This window comes from Paramacrobiotus metropolitanus, unplaced genomic scaffold, assembly GCF_019649055.1.
Source record: "Paramacrobiotus metropolitanus isolate TYO unplaced genomic scaffold, Prichtersi_v1.0 Parri_scaffold0000020, whole genome shotgun sequence".
In the NCBI taxonomy this organism is placed as follows: domain Eukaryota; kingdom Metazoa; phylum Tardigrada; class Eutardigrada; order Parachela; family Macrobiotidae; genus Paramacrobiotus; species Paramacrobiotus metropolitanus.
Window position 1 is genome coordinate 1,436,816 of NW_026570240.1, and position 23,180 is coordinate 1,459,995.

At 41.8% G+C, this 23,180-nt stretch overlaps 5 protein-coding genes across 13 annotated transcripts; 3 read left to right on the plus strand and 2 right to left on the minus strand.

Annotated features, from left to right (window-relative positions):
• The first annotated feature begins 129 nt into the window (after positions 1-129).
• On the plus strand, positions 130-2,995 carry LOC129586156 (phosphatidylserine lipase ABHD16A-like). 2 transcript variants are annotated; one of them, XM_055479199.1, is made up of 5 exons: positions 130-188; positions 327-458; positions 647-1,255; positions 1,547-2,258; positions 2,469-2,995. In XM_055479199.1, exons 2-5 carry the CDS (start codon positions 357-359, stop codon positions 2,735-2,737), a joined length of 1,692 nt encoding a protein of 563 aa, XP_055335174.1. In that variant the 5' UTR covers positions 130-188; positions 327-356; the 3' UTR covers positions 2,738-2,995. The 2 variants fall into 2 exon arrangements, with proteins under 2 accessions (XP_055335174.1, XP_055335173.1); XM_055479198.1 differs by having other exon boundaries at positions 154-458; positions 2,469-2,994.
• Positions 2,893-6,369, minus strand: LOC129586157 (pleckstrin homology domain-containing family F member 2-like). Of its 4 annotated transcripts, none has more exons than XM_055479203.1 (11): positions 6,208-6,369; positions 5,512-5,539; positions 4,984-5,050; positions 4,553-4,613; positions 4,224-4,426; positions 4,085-4,157; positions 3,892-4,017; positions 3,760-3,822; positions 3,623-3,666; positions 3,390-3,543; positions 2,893-3,293 (listed from the first exon to the last, which is right to left on the minus strand). In XM_055479203.1, the coding sequence occupies exons 4-11, from the start codon at positions 4,566-4,568 to the stop codon at positions 3,133-3,135; spliced, it is 840 nt and encodes a 279-aa protein (XP_055335178.1). In that variant the 5' UTR covers positions 4,569-4,613; positions 4,984-5,050; positions 5,512-5,539; positions 6,208-6,369; the 3' UTR covers positions 2,893-3,132. The 4 variants fall into 4 exon arrangements, with proteins under 4 accessions (XP_055335178.1, XP_055335177.1, XP_055335176.1 ...); XM_055479202.1 differs by lacking the exon at positions 6,208-6,369 and adding an exon at positions 5,716-6,038; XM_055479201.1 differs by lacking the exon at positions 5,512-5,539.
• Positions 6,370-6,631: 262 nt separating this feature from the next.
• On the plus strand, positions 6,632-8,887 carry LOC129586158 (histone deacetylase complex subunit SAP18-like). 3 transcript variants are annotated; one of them, XM_055479206.1, is made up of 3 exons: positions 6,632-6,934; positions 7,008-7,491; positions 8,196-8,887. In XM_055479206.1, the coding sequence occupies exons 2-3, from the start codon at positions 7,105-7,107 to the stop codon at positions 8,403-8,405; spliced, it is 597 nt and encodes a 198-aa protein (XP_055335181.1). In that variant the 5' UTR covers positions 6,632-6,934; positions 7,008-7,104; the 3' UTR covers positions 8,406-8,887. The 3 variants fall into 3 exon arrangements, with proteins under 3 accessions (XP_055335181.1, XP_055335180.1, XP_055335179.1); XM_055479205.1 differs by having other exon boundaries at positions 6,632-6,924; XM_055479204.1 differs by having other exon boundaries at positions 6,632-6,915.
• Positions 8,888-9,055: 168 nt separating this feature from the next.
• LOC129586253 (probable ATP-dependent DNA helicase HFM1) lies at positions 9,056-17,679 on the minus strand. 3 transcript variants are annotated; one of them, XM_055479362.1, is made up of 7 exons: positions 17,114-17,679; positions 15,687-15,742; positions 13,514-15,439; positions 12,874-13,173; positions 12,337-12,782; positions 11,469-11,851; positions 9,056-11,384 (listed from the first exon to the last, which is right to left on the minus strand). In XM_055479362.1, exons 3-7 carry the CDS (start codon positions 14,106-14,108, stop codon positions 9,233-9,235), a joined length of 3,876 nt encoding a protein of 1,291 aa, XP_055335337.1. In that variant the 5' UTR covers positions 14,109-15,439; positions 15,687-15,742; positions 17,114-17,679; the 3' UTR covers positions 9,056-9,232. The 3 variants fall into 3 exon arrangements, with proteins under 3 accessions (XP_055335337.1, XP_055335339.1, XP_055335336.1); XM_055479364.1 differs by having other exon boundaries at positions 15,642-15,742; XM_055479361.1 differs by lacking the exon at positions 15,687-15,742.
• LOC129586362 (CCR4-NOT transcription complex subunit 2-like) lies at positions 14,479-18,957 on the plus strand. The gene is made up of 16 exons (XM_055479545.1): positions 14,479-14,703; positions 14,908-14,952; positions 15,026-15,104; positions 15,186-15,305; positions 15,392-15,443; positions 16,076-16,301; positions 16,365-16,490; positions 16,554-16,594; positions 16,654-16,779; positions 17,145-17,246; positions 17,310-17,347; positions 17,414-17,666; positions 17,807-17,966; positions 18,554-18,636; positions 18,762-18,814; positions 18,883-18,957. Exons 1-16 carry the CDS (start codon positions 14,639-14,641, stop codon positions 18,955-18,957), a joined length of 1,644 nt encoding a protein of 547 aa, XP_055335520.1. The 5' UTR covers positions 14,479-14,638.
• Positions 18,958-23,180: the final 4,223 nt, after the last annotated feature.

A 23,180-nucleotide genomic window follows, 5' to 3' on the forward strand; every position in this document is an offset into this window, starting at 1 on the left:
AAGCTGACCCTACCTTTGGTGTCGAATAGCACAAATGTATGGTAAAGCGGTTACCTTAAAATGTAGTAACGTACGTACGGGCTCGTAACACTGTGCAGTGTGCACTGTACTGTGTATTGTAAACTTCCTGCAGTTTTAATGCAGTTTTGGGAATGTCAAATTATTCAAACATGTCACTTTTCTGACTGGTGAGTCGTCTTCAAATTCTGCTCGATATAAGTATAACACATATAACTTATTAGTTTTGTTATCTAAATAAGTAGAACCTATGCCCCGATTGTCCGACACGTACGTATTTTTTTAAAGAGCTTGATTTGGGGCTCCAGGTTGCAGGAACAAATGTCTGCGAATTGAGTATGTCGTACTCTAAGCTCCCGAATAATTTGACCTGGAACATGTCACCTGCTCGCAGCTTCTTTTCTCCTGATTTATATCGAGTTTATCGTCCTGGATTCCAGGTGAGATTTTTCTCTGAGAGATGCAACGCGCATGAATTGAAAGTTACACGAATAACACGTTAGACATATTTTATGGTAGGTAATACTTTGTACAGTAATAGGTATTACAAATTAAAAATTTTACAGTAATAATGAATAATTATTGAATATTATGTATCCAGTTAACGATAGTTTGGCTTATCTTTCAGGGTGAAAATTACGCTCCTAACAGACTGGAGCGCTGTAGTACGTACATGTTGTACGCCGTGAAATGCTTTTGGTTCGCGGTAAAGCTGTGCTCCCCTTTGTGGATATTTGCGATATATCGCCGCGGTGCATCAGCCGAGAGGAATGACGATGCTGAGCATCCAGATGGCGCACTGGGGAAGTTCCTGCTTCCCGTCTTGCGGCCCTTTATGTTCGTCATGTCCGTGGCTGGCCTGGCGTACGCATTTAGATGGACCGGGCGACGATTCAATCACACCTACCGTCAGTTTATGACGGATTTTGACGCTTTTCACAAGCGCAGGACGCCGGAGAATTATGAGAATTTGATGAAGAAGTATGATTTTGACTGTGCCAGCCAGTATCACATCCCCTGCGTTTACAGCACCAAAGCTGCGCTCCGACGCCCGATCGTTGCCGACGCGCTTATTGGCAAGGACATGAACGTGCTGGTGCGCAGTGTGTACAAAGTGCTGGCGCTGCTGCTGCTCAAAACAATCGGTCGTCGATTGCTGTATCCTGGTTCTTTGAAGTTGTTCAATCTGGCCATCAAACAGGCACTGACCGATGGACGCGCGAAAATCATGGAAAATGTACGTTTCATCGTTCCAGTTGTTCATAAAATTTTCTTCTAACAGTTTCTGGTGCTTTTAATGTTTGCCAACGCTTTGTACGCTTCAAGAGCTGTATGAGACTCTACATTAGAATGCATTATATAGATTATTGGTCGGCTTTTTTAAGTTAAGACAGGTGAACAGTAAACAGAAAAGTAACTTTCAAGTAAGTGACAATTTTAAAATAAATTTTTGGCTTTTTTTGTCACAGAACATGAAAAAATTGCAATTTTATTACTATTTGACGATGTGTGGCTATGGATTGGGTAGGCTCATATCCGTGCTCGTCATGCAACAATCGGAACATCAGATGGCAACACCATCGACACGATGTTTGTGGATAATCGTTCTGCATCGGCCTCCCTGGGCAACACTCTGGTCATTTGCTGTGAAGGCAACGCTGGTTATTACGAGCTGGGTATCATGAACACACCCATGCATCGCGGATATTCCGTCTTGGGCTGGAATCATCCAGGCTTTGGCTATTCGACGGGTGAACCGCTGCCTAGTCAAGAGCTGCATGCTGCCGACGCGGTAATGCGCTATGCTAAAGAGCATCTGGGCTTTGATGAGGCCAACATCTTGCTGTTCGCCTGGTCAATCGGGGGATTTCCGGCCAGCTACTTGGCAGCTAGTTACCCCAATGTGCAGGGCGTCATTCTGGACGCTACTTTCGATGATCTCCTACCACTCGCACATGCACGTATGCCCCGAAGTCTTTCGCACATCGTCACATTCGTTGTGCGGCACTATTTGAATTTGAATGTTGGGGATTGGTTGTGTCAGTACGACGGGCCAGTCTTATTGATTCGCCGTACGCTGGACGAAATTCTGGCTATCCACGATACCACTAGGGATTTCATGGTTAATCGCGCGGATTTCCTGTTGACTAAGATTTTATCACATCGTTATCCACATATTGTTAACAGCGGAACGAAAGACCTTTTGGATCAATGGCTCATGTCCGATGCCAAGGAAAGAGGTAACAGATGCAGCACTCACAACGCTGACATCGGCCATAATTTTTGCATGATGCTTTTTGTATTCTACTGAACGAATTTAGTCCAATATCGGACTGACTGTAAATATTCAAGGTTTTGCAAAGTACACAAAAAATTTAAACGGTGGGTGCCGTGAATTTGTCGGATGTAGGATTTGAGCTGTATAAAATATGTGGATTTTTGTTTTACAGAAACGATGTATATTGAGTATTTGCGCGGTGTAAGTGATGACGATCTTAGCACGCTGGTAGAGAATTACCTAGCGGAATGTGCGATTACCGAACCAAGCGGAATTCGTTTCCCGCTGGACATCGGAAAAAATCTGGACGCTAGCATCCGTCAGCATTTAACGTTGTATTTGGCAAAACTGCATATGAAAGATTTGGAAGAAACTCACTGCACACCTTTACCACCAAATCTGTTTACAGATCCTTGGCATCCGTTTCAGAAGATCGTTTGATACTAAGGTCGCGGGCTACGATCTGCGCTGTTTCTAATACCTGTTTGTTCGTTATTAAAAAAGCTGAAATATCTCAGCGTATGATTGATATAAGAAAGTACATTATCCTGTTTCGATTTTTTAACGGTTTGATTTCGAAAGCATTCCGGTTGGAACACTTTTGTATAAAATTCATCTGACATACAATTTCGTGCAATGCACACAAATTTATACATGAAAAGTTGTAAAAATAAAAAAGGCAACGGTAAAAGATCAACGGTTAAAACGTGCACAGGAAGAAAAATTTCACTGTTCTGCAATAAAATACTGAGTGAAATCGTCATAAGGGGAAACATACATGTACTAGTTACAATTAAAACCATAAAAAGGCAAAAAAGAAAAATCATGTAAAGAGCTCATATTTTTTGACCATGATCTTCATCATTTCGATTATTTGTATCGTAAAAATTTGTCTGGTTCCCAGTTTCGTCGGAAAGATCACTGGGAGAATAGCGGCCACCATCGTCGGAATCGTCAGGCGAATCAGCAATCGTGCTGTTGTTACCGCTGCCATATTCTAAAATTGGATACACAATTATTTCATTTACAAGTCAGGATATAATTTCTGCTAGTTGAAATCAGGATAATAGTAGTAATCATATTATACACAAACCTTTCACAATGGAATTTCGCTGTTCTCCATCACGCTTCAGTTCCACTGCACACGCTGCGCAAACTCGTTGTGGTTTATCGCCCTGGTCAACAATAATTGCCCGCTGATTGGAACAATTGCCGCACACTACCAGACCACATTTCCGGCAGTGGTGCTATATAAAATTGCGACCGCAGCGTTATTTTTTGTGCCTTAATTGCTGCAAGGTAACAAATCCAGCAGGATAAACTCACCCTTCGATTAACAAAAGTAAATTGGGTCTTTTTGCAGTGCATACCTATACATCAGACATTCCAAAAATAGTTCAACATGGATTCGTATTATGAAATGCAGATAAAAGCATGAACTATGCATGTGATAAGATACTCACAAACTTTTGCTTCACTATCAGGAACCATTGTTGCAGCGTATGTGTGCGGAGCGCGAATATTTCCTAGGTCAAACCGAAGCGAACCTTTACAACCCGCGACGGGACAAGTTCAAAACAGATGCCGTTCCTCACCTTCTCGAATGTGCTCTCGCACGGCTCGGCTTATATGATCCACCCACTGCTGCTTCTCAATTTCCGTTGTAGCGTACACAGCAAACGACTTCGCTCGGCTGCATATGTACCATCCAAAATGCAAGCCTGCAAAGGCAGAAAAAAACAAAATACTTGCTGAAAGCCTAACACTGTAAATTTATTCGTCCCTTACTTGCGTCATCGTCAATACCCTCCAATTTGACTTCTTCCAGGGGAATAATTCGTTGCTTGTTATATTGTCGGAACTGAATTTCAACAACAATTTTGATAAATAATAACAAACAATAAACAAACTTATTCTTCTTGTTCACCTTTTTACTTCCTATCACCACGTTTCCGTACACTAGAATATCGTTGAAAAGGAAGAACTGCCTCGGCTTAAGCTTTTTCTTGCACATTTTATTCAGGACGCCCTCGCCCAAAAGAACACGTCCTTGTTTCAATAAGGGAACGCCGGCTGTTCCGAAGGCATTTTCGATTCGCTGTATCCGATGCTTATTTGCTTCGCTATTGACTGCCAATGTGAAAACAATTCGCATCAAATACGCTGCATCACTTACAAGTTAAGCTTGTCTGCGCTCAAAATTGAAAATTCATCTGGCAGCCCGACAAACCGGATTGATTACGGTTTCGTTCTTACCTAAGTGGTCCACCATAGTTGTGCAAATCAATCAGGCTTGTTTAAACAACGACGTCAAGATCTGCCAACACATGGAAAAATTCCATAAAGTATAGCAAAATGTACCAAAACCGTACCTGCATATAATGATCATTAATTTAAATGCATATAATATATAGATACCTAGATTGGTAAAACACATGTTTTCAAAGAGACTTAAGCAATTCTTAGAATAATAAAAATTATTGTTGCTTCAAAAGGCCAAACGGTTTTCAGTTTCACCAACAAATGAAATCCAATAAATACAATCCAAATAAACCCACAACAAAAGAAAATGGAAATTTTGATTGACTACAAACTGCATAACTGAAGTACAAAATAACAATAATCGTCTGCGTCCAACAATAATTGTTTTTCTTTAGAATGAAAAGCGGTATGGCTGCTAATAGTACCTCTTATTCCCGTCTGATTTGACTTCTTTCAATCGGCAGATTTCCGACGATTCCGTGTTCGCTGTTTCTGTAAACCACAAGGCCGTAAGCCAAAGGAGTACCGCACAAAATTTATAACATCAGAATACAGATAAAGCGGAATGCCTTAAAACCGCAAAACAGTAAGCCGGTAAGGGAACTGTGTAAGTATTCTACACAAGTTACAAATTCACAACTATCAATATCCAGTAATTTATCATCAACATACAGCAATTTTCCTCGAAAGGAATACCCATCTGTACGCAAGTTAGTCAAGCACTGAAGCACAATACATACTACCACAAGCCACTAAAACAAAACAACTATTTTTAACGGTGTTCACTGCTCAGACTCCAAGGTTGTAGCTAGACTATCATAAAAGTTTAAAAAAAAGAAATGCACTATAGTTTTCCTTTGCACGTTTTCCGGAACAATTCATCAGAATAATAAAACAAATTACAAATTTACAACATTCTTATTAAGTACTGCTGCTACTTTTAATAACATTACCATTAAATACTGACTGGTAGCCTTCCTCCTGCAAATATTATTATTAACAATAAAATATAAATTATTTTTACGAGTTTCAGCAGTAAATTACAAAGCACATTATGACATTACTTTTAACTGTTAAAAGTAATGTCATAATGTGCATAGTAATGTCATAAGTTTTAACACTGCTTACAGCTTACAAGCAAAACCTTACGCGCTTACCCGTTCGACTTTTAAAACTTCCAGGCTTACGCCTCCAGCAGTATTAACAAACAGCGATGTAATCCAACATATAAGTACATATGGTAGTAGATGTACGGGTTTCACAAAATGTAAATTATCGAGAAAACATTAAGAGTTAGGAAGTGGGCACGATATACTTCAAAACGGGCTAACTTCTAATCACCAGAAAGAGAAGAAATAGTCAACAAAAGGAAACTGGTTATCAGAGTATAGTTAAAATTGTCGTCTATAGAGCTAGCAAAGCGCACACACGAAAGTCACAAATTATTCTCCAACGTTGACAATTGTTAGACGCAATGCGCCTAAAACAGATTACATTCGGAGCTAGTCTTCGGTCTTAACTTTGTTTACATAAAGACTGAAGTTGATAAAACTCCACTGATTTCTAATTTCCGCGGTGGTGCCAACAGTCAAGCAAAGAAAATGGTATATAAATACAAGTAAAAACGTAAAGCAAGCCCTTTAACTTACTGTCAGTTGTAACCGAAGTGGCAAATCTATTTATTTATCATCATCAGCATGATGCGAAGCGTGCAAAATAGCTCGATTAAAAAAATAAACATTAAAGTATTCGTAGTCGGTTTTAAAAAAAAATTGGAAACAAACAGATAAAAAAGGCTTCGGGGTTTACGGTTTATGTACCTTTGGATTTTGTCGTAACATCCGAAATAAGAAATGTGCTGCTCAGTTAACGCAAACCGCCGCCTCGTCGAAGGTAACGCGAATGATTTTTAAAATTATGTTTAAATCAATCTTTCGCTGTAGATAATAAACAAAATATGATCCACAAACACATAAAATTTGTCATTTGCGCCGTGAATAGTTAGGTTTACAGTAGACCAACCGCGGCCTGCATCCAAACCCGAATTAAAGTCAGCGTTCTAAATCAGAGCATATAAAGCGGGATTCGCCGGAAAAATTTTAGATTCTGACTTTTAACTCCATTTTTTGCTATTTTTAATGTTTCTATCGAGAAGTACTAAGTATACTTATTTATTTCCATTATATCCTTTCTAGTAATTCGTGTATGGAATCTGGAACTACCAAGTGAAAGCATTAAATTTAGTCTAGTCACTAGTGATTCTTGGATGCTGGACAATAGCAGACTGTTCGACAGAAGTGCGCTGACTGCCTGTGAGATTCGTAATGTGAAAAGTGAGAGTGTGAGACTGCATAAAAGTAAGTAAGGTACGAAACGGTAGGTGGAACTGGGCTGTTGTTTAATCTGTACTTTAGTTTTGAACATTAGTCCGCAGAGTTTGCACTTGCAGTTCTTATTCCACGCCTGTGCCACCTCTAGCGACTGTTCGCACTGCACACCATCTTCGACGTTCCGTCAAGCTCTTGTGAATTGTCAAATCTATCGCCATGGTCCCCGAAAGAACAGCACTTACGAAGCCGTTCGGGGACGTTCGCACGTACAATTCCGGAAAACCGTACGAACTGAAAATTCGCATCCCTGGAGATCGTGATCACGAAAACTTCATTACCCGGACAGTGGAAACAACAAGTCCCAACAACATGAAAACGAAGCCTAAAACGCCGCCCCCGCTTGCTGGCGTGGAAGACCCCTTAGCTGACAAATTCTCCGTAGATCGCGAGAAAACATGCCCTCTGCTTTTGCGAGTTTTTTGCAATGTTGGCAGGCATTTTTCCTTGATGGAATTCCTCAATGGGAATACACCTTCGGGAGAGTTACAAATTTATACGTGGATGGATGCTACACTCAAGGAGCTGACTGGTCTTATCCGCGAGGTAAATTTGATTTCATTTGGCATACTTAAATATACCATTTCAGTCTTACGGCGCACTTAAAAGTTTGTAGAAAATTCTAAAAGCTTCAAAAAAATTCAAAAAAAATATCTTGAGGCGACTAAAAAAATAGTATATAAGTTGCTGCCACATATTCTGTGATTTTTAAGCAGCATATTCAACAGTGGAAATCATATGCATATGCAGTCTGTTGGAGCTTCTAGGCTGCTGTAACTAGCTGGTCCTATAATATCTGATTGTCGGCGATTATCTCATTGCTGCTTTATTTAATTTTCTGAGAGTGGAGATGTCCCGGTGGCGAATTCAGTTTTCTTTGAACGTGCGATTGCCAGTATTTGTCTAATATGGATAACGCTGCCGGTGTCGGTCCATATAACGGGACCAATTATTTTTGAAACACTTGTTGTTAGTTTTATTGCTGGTATTTTTGTTCACACTGAGAAAATAGTATAACCCGTGTTGTCATACATAAGAAAATAGTACTGTAGCCCGTGATTGGAGGTTTAGAACACTTCCTTGGACATAGTTCATATTGTTACTTTTGCTTTGCTGGATCAGTTCTCGTATCTCTTGCACTTAAACCGTACGCAGAGTATTTATGCTTAGCGGGTTTGTTTTTTATATAATACTTTTAGATGATATTTTTAACGATCTGTGTCTAACCATCACGGTTAATGTGAATCCAGGTGCACCCGGACGCGCGTAAGCGGGGGACGTACTTCGAGTTCAACATCGTGTTCCCTGAGCGTGGATCAAGGCAGTATCGCAACAGAGCCATCGGTACCACTAAAAATGGTGAAAGGGGACAAGAAGACAATCTCACACTTGAGGCAGTCGAATTTCAGATCGGCGATTTCCTTAGTGTCGCAATCCATCCGCCAGACCGCTTTGCATGAATTTGATTAGATTGTCATCAGTGTGCATCCATCCGGACTGGCCGACCATTCGTATCCCAATCCGAAAATTTGCTGATACCACAGAAGCCGAATGACTGCCTTCATATGTTGGCGTGGACGTCTGAACTCTTTTCCTACACGTTTTATACTGTCTTTTAATGGCTTTTTGAAGCAAGAGGTTTTGGAGAACAACCACTTTTTTTGTTACTCTAAATACGGGTAAATGTCTTTTGGTAATGGTGCTAGTAAGTTCTTTTGGTAGAGAAGAATATTTGCTGCACATTAGCTTTTGGTGGTTCATCTGTACACAACTTGTTTCCCCTGTTGGTCTTGTTGCATAATTATTTTACGCTGCTTGTTTTTGCCATGTGAATAGGAAGACTGTTGTTCTGTTTTAAGAAGAGTTCTGAAATTGGTTAATATTTAATAATCGAATTATCGAAACTTGATCGGTAATCTTACGAGTTGAAATCGAAATTAAAGTGCTTATGTTGTAGCTTGTAGTAGCTGTTCTAAGGTTTCTAATTCGTGCATCTAAGGAACTACACGTATGGTAAAAAGCTATTACGGATAGTGCCCATCTTGAATGTCCATGTACAATATTTAATGCCATTTACGCAAAGCTGTTTGCAAACGCACAGTGACGGACAAACTGCTAACGTAAAATCGAATTAGAACCTAGTAAACTACTGTACACCGGTGGACGACATCATGGTGCGCATAGATGAGATACTATCCATAATTATTACGACAAACAAAATCTTACCATCGGGTGCAACATTATACATACTGTTTGATCTTTGATGTCTCGACTACAAATGTACTCACTACAGGAATAAAGATCGAAAACTTGGTGATGGAGGAGTCATCATCCGATCGCCGGGTAGCACTGCCACGTTTGGTGTTCGGGGAGTAGTGACAATAGGCTCCGGGAGTGACGTTGGATGCGTGACATTTTGGCCAATAGGCTGCCTATTCGAGATGCCGAAACGCTCCTTAATCGGTCCGGGAACAATATGGGTCATGGCAGAATTTAATGGGATTCTTGCTGCGTGCTCTTCAGCAGTAGAGCGAATAGTGCTTCCAACAAAAACCGGGGACAGTTTTCGGACAGACAACTCTGGCGGGCTTCTCGGTGTAGGGCGAATTCCGGTGCTCTGGCGAGCTTCTCGGAATTCCGGTGCAGGGCGAAAAGTCTGACTCTGATTGCACGCAAACCGAACAGGAGCAACACATCGTATCATAGTGCTGCTACATGGATTACGAATCGGCGTTACATCAAATGGAGTTCTCAATCTCCGTATATCAGGGCTCATCACAGGGTGGACATTCCGATTTTCGGCAAGAACAGGCATAGCAGTTCGTATAGTAGAACTACCACAAGGATTGCGAGTCGTCGCTAAACTTAACGGAGCTCTCACTGCATTAGGTCTCATCGCAGGATGGATATTCCGGTTGTCAACGAGTATAGGAGCAACTTTTCCCATATACACAGAAGGAGGGTGGATCGCCGGCATCTGTGACGGCATTCTTGTTGCTTCCGGCATAGCTGTGAAGCGAAAAGCTTGGTTTTCCAAAGCGGTAGAAGGAACAGTATTTCTGACTGCAACTGACGAATGGATTGCTGCTGTGCCAGAGGGAATTCTAGCAATGAAAGGCACCGGTGCAGTTCGGACGGCTTGCGTTTCCACAAGTGCGGGAGCAACTTTTCCAGTATTTACAGAAGGATGATGAATTCTTGCTGTTTCCGATATGGCTGCAGGGCGAAAACCGTGGTTTCCCATAAAGACAGGAGGAGCGGTATTTCGGACTGCTCCTGACGAATGGACTGGCGTTACGCCACACGGAATTCTAGCTATGAGAGGCACGGACGCAGTTCGGACAGCTTGAGTTCCTACAGGAGCAGGAGCAATTTTTCGGAGTTTCTGACTACCGATGGTTTGTGCTGTTTCTGCAGAAAGACGCTTCCGAACAGGGAATCGCAGTTCCGTCTGTCGGTACTGGACTGGGGCCGCATTCGGAATTCGGGGAGCAGCAGTGGATGCACTGTTCACCAACACCGCTCTGGGTGGACCGGAATAAAACGGCGTAAACGAGCTGACAACATCGAAACCTAGCATCGTCTCGCTAAGTAAATGGAGAGAGAGCTCATCTCCCGCTTTTGCGCGAATGACCTTTATGGTACGACTCCACACCCCGCCGAGTGAAACCAAACTGGTATCCGTCAATCTCTCTCCGTGCACCAGTTTGTTGTCGGCATCTCCAACAAACAGGAACACAGCATGATTACTTCCGGCTGTATTTTGCGATGAAACCAGTTGATGATTGTGCATTGAAACAGTCACAATTACCTCCACTTCCTGCTGCAGGGGAATTTTTGGCTGTGCGACGCGAAGATTGTACTTTGGAAGGTGGGCGATGGCGTCGACCACCTGATTACCAAAAGGGGGCTTGCGATTAGCCAGCAATTCTAACTCTCTGGGATGGCTGTTTTCAATTTTTGCGAAACTATTTAGGCCCGCGGCTACCAGCGATGACGAAATAATGTGCCCAACTTTCGAGATCTGACGAACCACATAATCCGAGTCGTACCACATGCGGGCTTTCAAACATTTGTCCAGGAGGTAAGCGCTCACGGTCAATGCAAAATGCGGCTTACCGGATCGCACAAACACCACGAGACAGCTCGATACACGGGCTGCAGATCGGAAAATTTTGTTGACATCCATCGACAAGCTGTAATCACTGATGGTCAAACATCCCAGCGTGGCTTGAATTAGACAGTTAACTTTCATTTGGGTATTCTTAATTTTTCCCGCCATTGGAAATCGAATTGTCACGTTGTTCTTGCTCCGATTCAGAGTATTCAGCGGCAGCTTTTCGTTCACACGCAACTGAACGTCGGAAAATTCTTGTGCTTCAGACAATACCGAGATCAGATCAGCAACTGATTCACTACCGGTCAGCTTTCCAAACAACCTGCAAAGCTTTCCAGTGTTTACAAGTTACATTTGCGATATGGCATTCTACATGCTTATAAAAAGCCAGAGGAATTAGGCTTACTTAATTGTGTCGAAAGCTACGTAGTATTTGGCCATAATCGATCCTTTCAGAGTTGACTGGAAATGCTCGCCGTTACCGGAAATTAAATCTTCGCGCTTCAAACTGCGCAAGCACTCCGTACAAACTTCTTCTAACCAATTGTGGACCGCACCAAAATCTACTTCTTTAGGCAATCCATAATACTGGGGATTCTTAAAAACGCGAATATACAGAAACGTCGACTGTATCCAGGAGAGCATTGTGTCGGCATTGTAGAAGGTTTTTAAGCTGATCTCAGCATTTACATGCTCAATTAGATTCTTGTGGAGGGAGCTCTCAATGATCTGAGTTCCTTCGCATTGTGTCTCATACAACGACTTTTTTGCATTTTGTGTCATGATAACCTGTAAATGAAACGAAATAAAATCAATACTAGATCGAATGCAACGGATCCGGAACTGATTGTTTGGCACCAAAGCAACATACGTATACAACTTTTCGTTTCACAAGTCACTTTAAGCAATCAACAGAATTGTATGCTATTTTCATAATACATTGCAATTATATTACCATACTGTAAAATAATTCGATTTTATCCTTGACTTAATTAATGAAAAAGTTTGTACGGTCTGCGTGGTATTTTTTATTCAATATTTAGGATATAAATATGAAGCCTTTTCTGTGAGGCAGCAAGATAATACTGTACTTGTACTTCAGGAATACGTCAACTGGGCAATGTAATTCGAAAGGACAACAATATTAAGTAAATTTTATGTTCCGCATCTGGTAAATGGAAAACACGCCTACAGTAGATTATGGTTAAAAGTATGTGCAGACCGCAATCCGTGAAGACAGGCCGCATTATACTTTCCCTACAGAAAGAACATACCGCGGTCGCAGACGTGTCAAACTGAGGCCGGCCGGCTCTTCCCATCATCTGCTGAATTTCTGTTTCGCTGTATTCCTGAGTGCTTCCCCCCACGTAGTGGCTGGTGGACTTTATTATTACCAGATGCGCAGGAAGGTTCACGCCCATAGCCAAAGTAGACGTACACAACAAAACCGGCAAAGCTCCTTCTTCGAATAAGCTGGCAATTGCGTTCCGATCATGAATGTCCAATCCAGCATGATGAAACCCAACCCCGGCAAGAACGCAGGACCGAAGGCTCAGATCCTTCAAAGAATTCGCAATCGGCTGCAGCCGGTGATACTGATCCATATTAGAGACAAACGAATGATTATCCTTCGTCAAAACTTTTGCTGCTTGCATGGTTCCTTTACGGGTAGAGCAAAACACCAAGGTGGGTTTCTTTTGGGAATACTGCTCTACTACGCCTAAAAGGGAAATGAGAGAAACATTTAAACAGAAGAAACGGACTCTGTCCAATGTCGATACTAAGGAAATTTAGAAGTGTGGACCGCTTACCGGCTAACTTGTAGTTCAAGCTCATATCGAATTTAAACTCCGAACAGTTTTTAGCCGCGTGATAACCAAGGACAACTTTCTGCAGTTTCACGGGACGACTGCCATCCCCGATTTTGTGGCAAATGGCCGAAAGCTGAGGGGAGCCCAACCATTCGCCGAAGTCGGAAATGTTGTTCAACGTGGCGGACACAGCAACAAACCGAATCGATGGGATGTCCAGTGGATTTTCTTGCGATTCCCGAAGCTGAAGGGCTTTACTTATAGCTTTCATGCGGCTGGTCACTGCTTCCATTGCCGCACCTATTATAAAGCACAAACAAAACTATGCATAACACCGTTAACATACTGTACCGTCTGTACGTATTTATGTATGTATGTAGTATAATTATAAGCATCTCGCCAAAGCGAACTCTTGCTGCACAAAATGATTATTTCTATTAAAGAAACAGTGCCACATAAAACGATATTATTAATTAAAGCAAAAATGTGAAATTATTGACTGACGGAAGATGATATAACAAAAGACGATCCCGATGCCTGACGATCCGATCACAACAAAAGTTGAAAATGACCATTTACCTGTAGTCAGGTTTGCAGCAAACTATGAATTTTGTTGTTACTTGATTAAATAGAAACGTACCTCTTGTTTCGTCTCCAATCGTATGGATTTCGTCGATCATAAACAAGCGCACATTCTTCATTAAAAGTTCATGATCCTTCCAGCGCCTTGTCATGCTGTCCCATTTTTCCGACGTGGCCACGATAAGGTGAGCTTTCTGAATTTCCCCGAAGTCATCGCCGTCAGAATCCCCGGTACATTTGCAAACGGTAAGCCCGATCTCGCCAAACCTTGCCCGCCAATCCATGTAGCGCTCATCGCATAAAGCTTTTATGGGAGCGAGATAAACCGCCTTCGAGAAATGAGTAGGGCGGCTATCCTCTTCGGATTGATTCAGCGTATGCTGTGAACGGTCGTTCATAAGCATTTTGACGATGGTCATCTCGAACACGCATGTTTTACCCGCGCCTGTTGGCGCCGATATCACAAGGGGATTATCGGACTGAAACACCGCATCGTATACCGACGACTGCAAGATATTGAAGAAGGGGAAGGTCTTGAAGACGGAACGGTATTCCAGCGGCACTTCTTCAGTGCTGCGCAGGGTCACTTGATCACTGCGTGCTTCTTGAGGAAACTGTCGCACAATATGCAATTGCGCCGGACAGGCACTCATTTTGAAATTACGATACAACACGACTTTCTAAATAGTTTATCGTCACAGTGCGAAGAGAAACAAATAAGGGCGAAAACCCCTCATCCTGCTTTTCATAGGAAATCGAAAAACCGTAACACAATACTCCGCGAAATTATTGGGATACCGCCTGGAAGAAGTACTAGTGCTGTATCAAGTTTTGTCGCCAAAAATACGGACAACTTATGAATGGCGCCGTAAACAGACATACTACGATGCGTCCTGACCGTAGCGTACGAATGCGTGTGTTTACGTACGCGCGTAGCAGCGTCTCATTCATGAAAAATTGTTCAGCTGCTTCAGTTCGATTTGCAGGGAACGCTTTGTATAAACGTAAAAGTACGTAAATGGTTTGTATTTACAGCGAAGGTTCGGAAAAAACAAATTTCCATCATTACAGAGAGCGTTTAAAGTCTACTGCAGCCTTGCACGTTATTATAATCCGTTGGATTTGCAGATTCTTATTCTTGAGATTTTTTTTGACCAGTGAGGTTTTCAGATATGATGTGGATATGATTCTAACTTACCAACACAACATGGCGTTTAGTAGAAACGAGCAGTATTTAAATTCAGGCCAGTAAGTAAAGTCTGCGTCAGGACGATCATTGCTGCATGCTTACGTTGAGATCCGTGTTGGTTTCTGTGACTGTGTTCCTTTCCTCCTGTCGACTTTTGATTTGATTCGCATCTCCTGTGAACTTTTGTTTTTCGCTTGCATCCCCATTTTGAATGGTCTGTTGCGCCCGGGGAAGTGATTTAGCGTGCCACTTTGCTTATTCAGGTACACGGACCCGATATGGGATTTGCCTCAATCAACGGGATCAAGGTAAAGATCGTGCTTAGATGGCATGCCTTTTTTGGGAATTCTGATTTATTTTCTGTCTTCACGCTTGACTCAGTACGATAATGAATTCAAGGACACCCAGCGGACTATCGGATATGTCACCCTTCGCATCCCTAAGAAAATCGGTCCCACCTGTGAGTTTTAATTGCTCTGCCTCTGCCCTTCGGGATAATTGCAGGGAGCGGTGCTTAAAGCATGTTATTTGTATCCATCAGGGATTCTCATCGATATCTGCATCAGCGAACGACTTCAGCTCCGCTGACTCCTCGTACAATTCTTCCTTCAACAATGCGTATTCCCCTTCTGTGTTTGGAGGCAGCAGGAACGACCGCGAGGTCTGTCTTTGATTTATCTGCCTGACGATGAATTTTTGATGGATTTCCATGCTGTGTTGGGTTTTGACAAGTGCGTTTTTCCTCAGTTTCCACGGGCTGGCTCTCCCTTGTCGGGTCCTTCCGGCTTGTCAGCCCTAAGTAAGTGCATTCGTTACAACCGGAATCTTCGCTTCTTTAAAGAATCTCGCTTCTTTAAAGTTTAAAGTCATTAATTACATCATTAATATTTGTTCGCTAATTTTCATTCGCTGTACAGTTTACAGTGGGACCCATAATTAGCAATATTTAATTCTTAAAATTAATACCCTCTTTTGATGGTCTTAAAATTTATCAAACCTGGATTGTTTTACGACACTTATTAACGGTTGCGATATTGTTTACAATTGTGGTAATCGTAATCAGGGCAGATCCGTATCCGTCATTTGGGTAACGATGATCTGTAACCAGATTGTTATTACAATAGTTGTAAACAAAATCGTTTGACTTTTAGATCATAAACAGCTCCATTAAATAATGTACAGACACGAATTAAAGCGTTTTTTGCTTGGCTTTTGTTTGAAATATTCTTTTTTGTATTGGTTGCTGGTCGTTGGATTGCTTAATTTCAGTAGAGTTTTAGTTTTTTCTTATTGAAATTTTGCTTTTGTCTTAGCTTAAATTAGGCTTAATTTCTGTGGTAGAAATAGTCATGAATAATTCGAGTACTCTCTGAAACATGTAAGTTGTGGGAATTTCATTAAGCGCTGAAAACGTAATTTTTGATTCTGCAGGCCATAGTTCCAGTAGCGGTGGTCTCTCCAACTCGAATTTCGCGATGGGTTACAATTCACCAGCAGCCAGTTCCCGTCCGCTGACGGCTAGCAACGGTGCGTTTTCGAGGAGTATTTCAGTGGGACAAACACCTTCGGTATCAACCTCCGGTTTTGGGTCGTCTTACCCAGCGAGCTCGTTTACGAGTCAGTATTCTGTACAACCGCAGTCGCAGTCCTCGTTAAAGTAAGTTACAGATACTGGGTTCTCAAAAACTTTTGCTGTAACAAATTTTATACTTGTTTGCAGTAACACCTTTAACATGAATGCGCTTAAAGCTGGTTTTGATGATCTGTCAATAAGAAACAGTTTACTGAAGAGAACACAGGAAGCCAAACGATCGACCAGCACAATGGGAGTACAAAATTTTGGAACGTATGTGGTACCGTTTTTTTGCGACGATTGTGGCTTGTTACACACAGTCTTATTTTCTTGCAGGTCGCCTTTTATGCGTGGAAGCGCATTCAACTCAACGAATGGTACGGTTGATTGACTTTTTATTGTGAAAAAAATGGATGTATTAGAACGTCGAGCACAGATATTCTAGGATCTGACGGACCAATGTTCGATATCTCGGAATTTCCTTCGTTATCCTCAAGGAGTCGTCTCGAGAATTCCATGAGTTTTGCTAATGTGCTCTCGCAGGGTCCGAAATCAGCGTACGGTGAGTGTGTTGTTGGTTGTTCACCAATTTGGATAATTAATTTTCAATTTTTAAAGCGTTCTGGAATGTAAAAAAGATGGTGCTATGGGCATTACCTGTTTGTTATCATAACTAATGTTTATTATTTTTTTAATTTTCAAGCGACATAGAAGCAAGAAAATGCACGAAAGATTCTGTTAGATATTTTAAGTGTCATTAGGTAATTGAGTGGCTAGTTTATTTGTGAACGCAGCGACGAACGGTAGAGTGTCAGTCAAGTTTGCCTGAAGGAACGCTAATATTACTTGGTAGTTTGCCGTGGTGTACGTTTTGCGCAGCTTGTAATGAAACTCACCTTGTCAGAAAAATAGCCTCCATTATTTCAGGATTGACCAAGCAAGGTGGAAGTGATGGGAACACAGAATTTCAAATGCATAGCGAAGATTTTCCAGCGTTGCCTGGTGCGGAAGGTGGATCCTCACTTCCAGGTACGAATTTGCCAATTTTTATCCAGGTGTCCTTAATTAACATCTATGCTCCGTGCATTTTAGCGTTTGAGAAAGAAAAAAATCGAGGCATGTCGGGCGATGTAAGTTTGTTGAGAGAATTTGTGTGTCCTTTGTTGACTAACTGGAGTGTATGCAATTTTGCACAGTCATCCGGAGATCGTGCTACTCCTAATTCCGCATCCGTTTCCAGCGGCATCGGGGCGATAAATCAGCAATTTAGCTACGGATTATCGTCATCAGCGGCGGCGGCAATGAATACATATTTTCAACCGGGACCAGGATTATCCCAAGGAATGCTTCCATTTAGGAAGGTTGTACCGGATACTGCGGATAGGCTAATGTCATCGGTACCTTCTGTTAGGCGGAGAGATGATATAAAAGATATCCTACCTTCGTCGGGTAAGTGTGCTATTAACAGTAAGTTGTTGAGTTTAATCAGTTTCCCTTGCTTGCACTGCGAAGTCTGTAGTCTGTATCGATTAGCGTTGCCAGGCGCACTGGTGTTCAGTTACTTACAATTGTTTTATTTTCTCATACAGGATCGAGGAATACATTTGTACCACCGTCTATCATACAAGATCATTTTGGTCTGTTTGGATATCTACAGTATATGAAATGCTGGTCAGCAAATGCGAGTGTACCGCTAGCGTCCGTTGGATGTGATCTCCATTCACTTGGACTCGTTTTTAATCCCCTCGAGTATGATCACTAATGATTAATTTATCATTAAAGTCTACTGTAGAACACACTCAGTACAGTGTAGAACATTATAAATTAAACACAACTGTACTCATTTTTAATTTTTAAGTACTTATGGTATTGTATTTATTTTAAAGCAATATCGTTAAGTAATTTTGCCGGCTCTCAGTACTTCTTAATGACTGTTTGTCGGTCACGAGCAGAGTGATAATTTACATCACAGTAAAATACAAGTACTTAAATAAGTAGCACGCTGCAAGCTTTCTTCGCCAAACCCGATAAAGTGTTATAATTATATTATAAAAATATATAAGTAGCCGTATAAGCAAGGAGTCCACTGAATTTTTCTAGGTAACTGAAACATGGTGGGATCGTTCATCGATTTGTCGTAATAAAACTTTACCATTGTTTGCATTCACAGTCAGCTTCATGCTTTATCGATTAAACGATGGCATATTGTGCGTTACTGCGACTTGCTGTTCGAGTCTTATGTTTAAAGGATTTAACCCTGCAAACTAGAGTTTAACGATATAGACTAGTTGTACCACATGCGCTAAGGTGATTTAACCGCAGTTCTGTTTTTGCAGTGCTACACCAAAACGTTTCAAAGGTTATCCATTCCTGCACAGTTATATTAATGAAGCATGCACTGCACACATTTGCCACTTAGGTAAGAAATGATGGTTTATATGACCCAAGTAAATCGCAAATTTGTGTCCGAGTTTGCTTTGGCATAGCTCCGCAGCCTCCGGTGTTACAATCTGTATGTGTATTGGTTTAAGCGGTTATTTTCAGATGTCGATGTCCCGGCTGAATACCTTGTATCCATAAATATGCCTAAAGACAAGGTGAGTTATTATCCTAATCGGATTTTTAATGTAAAATTTCTTCAGCTAATAAAATTTTTGCTAATCAGGTCACACTGCCAAGGATTACGAAATTTTCGGAAGACCTCTTATTTTATTTGTTTTATGGATTTCAGAGGGACTAATAATCTCAATGTGGCATGCTAAGTGTACGAATTATTAAGCGAAACTGCATCTCCGACGATTTTAATTGAAAGCTCCGAAACTGCGGGACTCGTTCCACAGAGAACTGATCCCGCAATACCCAATCAACGGACTTATATAGACACGGCGCATCCGTGTAGAAACAACCAAAAGTCCGAACACAAAAGAGAACGATCGAGCATACAGCGAATAATAGAAAGTACGTCAAGCCGTCACTTTACGTACTGTACTGCTATATTCCGTCACCCCGCAAACGGCTTTTGGGAACCCAACACAAAAAGAAAGAACTGGAAAAACAGGAATAAAAACTAAATAAAATGAGTTCTCATGCTCACGACTGGGCAAAGGCGGGCATATCCATCCACCGTCCAAGAACGAATGACTGATCCTCCTCCACGGGTGACTGAATGAGATGGAAAGTGAGGAGAGGATCCTTGACGGGATGGAGAACTGAGCGTAGGCCAGAAGACTGAGTAGGATGGCAGAACGGCAGTCGGAGATCGGAGTACAAACAGAAAACGTCGGAACGCAATAAATGAAGATTTTTAGTGGCAAAGTTAAATTTAATGTAAATCGCCGATGAAAAATTCAACGCAAAAAAACATCCGCGATGGAGAAAATAAAATAAAATAAACACCACTTTGAAATTGCGAAATACCAGCAACTGCATGTATTCAGTCAGCATTGCAACTCAAGGCGGTTACCAATGCGACTCAATCCGCAAACGTACAATCACCGTAAGACGGCATTCAAAAGGATATCTTGGGAATAAATTCAGAAATTTACAGGCGCATTTGGAAGTTCTTCAACCACACACGGTTTTCGTCATACACCATTTTACTTCCTGACCGTCAACTTCAGTTACTGCATTTTTAGAGTCCGCTAAAGTTTCATTTACGATTTTAGGTTTTTCACAGTTGTCTGCGCCGATGCTACGACCAGCTAACTCATACCCATACTGAACTGAGTTCGTAGTACAAGGGCTTTCTCCTGTGACTGCGTAAGGCCAATTTTAACTTTTTCAAACTGCGCTTCACCGCACTTCAGCTACGCATTCAATATCACGCACTTTAGCACAATCTGACACATTTTCAACATTTCCAGTTACTTCAACGTTACCACATTTCAACAAAACATTTTCAATAGTTTTCACCATATTATGCCAGTAATACCGAGTGGTCAGATACTGTTGAACTGACACTCCGCACGGTATTAATTCGTTTTCACATATCGTTTGTGTACTGATTTTGTCAGTTGTTCTTGCCATTGTTTAGGCACTACAATTCTGTCAATTCCATTACCAGAACGCTTTCGACAAAGCAAACCATTTATCACAACCATGTGATAATTTCTCATTTTGAAATTTATTTTTCGCTTTACAGGATTTTTGTACAAGTAATACCAATGTTTGATATCCTTGCACTTGCGCTGCTCGGCTTTCCAAAACTGTTCATTAACCAAATTTTCGGCCAATAAGGCTTTACCAGTATTATGGTATTACCCCGCAAACTTGACTAGACACAGTCGTTTGCGACGCATCGGGCGGTAGCTCATTGGGCACTGTTCGCCCCCGCAAACTTGAGTGCTGCAGCACTTTAGTTTCAACATTTTCAGGTAATTTTGAATCGCACTGAACAGTACGAATTTCCATTGACCGCATTTCAACCCGTTTCATATTGTACCGTTTCAATACTTCAGGCGGCGGTTCTTTCGTAACAGCTTTCCATTTGCCTTCAAATGTACAGTACTTTGCTGGGTGCAGCTCGTGACACTTAGAACAGATCGGCTGACCACTGTCAGTTCGCCATTTGTTAACGTCGATTTCGACATTTCCGATCATGTACGGCTTATTACCGTTATTATTGTAGATTTCATAATTTTCATCGTATTCACAGTCGTCATCATTCAAATTACCATTTCACACTCACTGTACACATATTCACAGTCATCTTCATACTCACAACAGTCATCATTTTCGCATTTCTCGTTGCACTTTCAGTGCGTACAGCGTTTTCAGCTGTGCCATAACGTCTTCAACAGTCTTAGGTTTGATATGACCAGCTTGCCATACCACTCCATTCGGGTTTTCTTCAGTCCCTGAACGAGAACTGAAACTCTTTCTTCTTCTTTTTTCGTATCAAGTGTATTAAACCAATTTAGGTAGCCATCGACATACGAATTTACCGTGTCTTCCTCTTTGAAGACACGTGCGTACATCGCTTGCCGTACTTCGGCCGGGTCACTCTCCGATGAGAAGTGATTAACTAACAATGTCTTCCAGTAAATCCAGTCTTTATCTGGATTTAATTTTCTGTTTTCGACATACCACAAATACGCGTCACCTTTCAGTGCGTACGACAGTCCTTTTTCAATCAATTGTTTCTCAGTCCAGCCATTCAAATCTTTGCATCGTTCACAGTCCATTATGAAACGTTCTACTTTACCGCTTTCTTGTATACCTTCGTACACTTGCGGGTACTGCAGTTTTTCACGGATAGCAGGTTTTGTTGCATTTCCTCCATTTTTGTCAACAGAGCTAGCTGACGTTTCATCAGTTCATCTGCTCGTGTTTTTCAATGCGATTTATTTTCTACACTCCCAGTTTTATTGCGCAGTTTAACCAGTTCAGCTGTTAGAGCACTGTTGCTTATTTCCATGTCTGTATTGCGGCCGTTCAGTGCATGACAGATACGATTTGCGTTACTGTACTTCCTTTGCAAGGCTAGTGGTATATAGAGATGCCCAAGCAATCTCTTTTAATTCATTAACATTCATTTCATCATCAATTTTGACATCCCAATACTCAACTGCTGCTTCAAACCTATTCTGGTCAAGCGACAGTTCAATCAATTCCCCTGCAACGGGTGCATATCACTCCAGAATTCTTCATTTTCTGCGATTCCACCAAACTGTACGGCATTTCCATTTTGAAATAAACCAGTACGTTCAGTTTCGTTTCGATCTGCTGCATTATCGTATGCAGTCGACGCATCACTTTCCATTCTATTCAATTTAGCCGTGTCCATTGCACTGGCTTCAGGTTTTATCCGGTAAGCTTTTGTCCCTACGCGGAAACTTCAGCTACGCTTTTGTTTTCAGTGTTCGTTACGCTGACTACCGGGTTGACTCTTTTGTTCTAACCGGATACTTCAGAAAGAGATTTTGATCGTCGGTGTTCTCTCACCGCTCACAGCACTGCAACTGCTCTGGCTGTATGGCTACGCTACGATAGGTGCACCTGTATGCTCGCTTTTCGCTCTCGCATACAAAACTATAGCTCAAGATTGTGTACACTGTATATGCGCAGGCACTGCTCTGGCATATAAAAACTTTAGCTCAAGGAAACTGCTTTCGAACTCTGTCTACTCACAGTCGGTTACGTAACCGCTACGCTTCAGATTTCTAGGTAACTCTGCCCTGGCCAGTGGCTACGAGAACCTGCTTCACTATCAGTTCATCAATTCACTTTCGTCATTTCATCAGTTCAATATTCATTTCATTTTCATTTCATTCACTTCAGTGCTCATGGGTCGATCTACAGGTTATCCCTGCATCGCCCTGCTGGCAGGACAAACTGCTCAGCGTCCAGACGGGGCAAAGCCCCGGACATTTACAGGTTTTCGCCGTGGGTCGCAGGCACGAATCAGCAGGGTTTCCTTACCAAAGCGTCGCCAGTACCCGGACTACTAACGTTTAGGCGTCAGACGGCAGACCAGCTGCCCGGACATCCGTCCAGTCAGTACAGTTGTACCCGGACTGAGCACTTTCAGAAGCCAACATTCACAATCACAATTTCAATCACAGTTTACTTGGCTGTCGGAAAGGTTCGAACATCGGTGGGCGCCATGACGGAGAGATCAGTACGATAGGAATAATTACCGTAATCTATCCTACCGACCTACTCAACGACAGAGTATGAGCTGATAATCTCAATGTGGCATAGCTAAGTCTACGAATCTATGCGAAGCGAGAACTGCATCTCCGACGATAATTTAATTAGAAACTCCGAAACTGCCAAAACTCGTCCTGAGAGAACTGATCCCCAAAGTACTGCCACTCACGGACTTATATAGACACGGCGCATCCGTGTAGAAACAACCAAAAGTAAATCCGAACACAAAAGAGAACGATCGAGAAGGTACAGCGAATAATAGAAAGTACGAGTCAAGCCGTCACTTTACGTACTGTACTGCTATATTCCGTC

What these genes read in the sequence shown, in the direction of transcription:
- LOC129586156 (XM_055479199.1), top strand. Translation starts at nt 357, where the DNA reads ATGTCGTACTCTAAGCTCCCGAATAATTTGACCTGGAACATGTCACCT. An exon ending in TTTATCGTCCTGGATTCCAG is followed by an intron (nt 459 to 646) that starts GTGAGATTTTTC and finishes CTTATCTTTCAG; the next exon opens with GGTGAAAATTACGCTCCTAA. An exon ending in GTCCGATGCCAAGGAAAGAG is followed by an intron (nt 2,259 to 2,468) that starts GTAACAGATGCA and finishes TTTGTTTTACAG; the next exon opens with AAACGATGTATATTGAGTAT.
- LOC129586157 (XM_055479201.1), bottom strand. An exon ending in GGGTATTGACGATGACGCAA is followed by an intron (nt 4,018 to 4,084) that starts GTAAGGGACGAA and finishes CTGCCTTTGCAG; the next exon opens with GCTTGCATTTTGGATGGTAC. An exon ending in TGATAGTGAAGCAAAAGTTT is followed by an intron (nt 3,667 to 3,759) that starts GTGAGTATCTTA and finishes TCTGATGTATAG; the next exon opens with GTATGCACTGCAAAAAGACC.
- LOC129586158 (XM_055479206.1), top strand. Translation starts at nt 7,105, where the DNA reads ATGGTCCCCGAAAGAACAGCACTTACGAAGCCGTTCGGGGACGTTCGC. An exon ending in TGACTGGTCTTATCCGCGAG is followed by an intron (nt 7,492 to 8,195) that starts GTAAATTTGATT and finishes ATGTGAATCCAG; the next exon opens with GTGCACCCGGACGCGCGTAA.
- LOC129586253 (XM_055479361.1), bottom strand. Translation starts at nt 14,108, where the DNA reads ATGAGTGCCTGTCCGGCGCAATTGCATATTGTGCGACAGTTTCCTCAA. An exon ending in GATTGGAGACGAAACAAGAG is followed by an intron (nt 13,174 to 13,513) that starts GTACGTTTCTAT and finishes GCTTTATAATAG; the next exon opens with GTGCGGCAATGGAAGCAGTG. An exon ending in GTAGCTTTCGACACAATTAA is followed by an intron (nt 11,385 to 11,468) that starts GTAAGCCTAATT and finishes AAAGCTTTGCAG; the next exon opens with GTTGTTTGGAAAGCTGACCG.
- LOC129586362 (XM_055479545.1), top strand. Translation starts at nt 14,639, where the DNA reads ATGATTCTAACTTACCAACACAACATGGCGTTTAGTAGAAACGAGCAG. An exon ending in TAAGAAAATCGGTCCCACCT is followed by an intron (nt 15,105 to 15,185) that starts GTGAGTTTTAAT and finishes TGTATCCATCAG; the next exon opens with GGATTCTCATCGATATCTGC. An exon ending in GCAGCAGGAACGACCGCGAG is followed by an intron (nt 15,306 to 15,391) that starts GTCTGTCTTTGA and finishes GTTTTTCCTCAG; the next exon opens with TTTCCACGGGCTGGCTCTCC.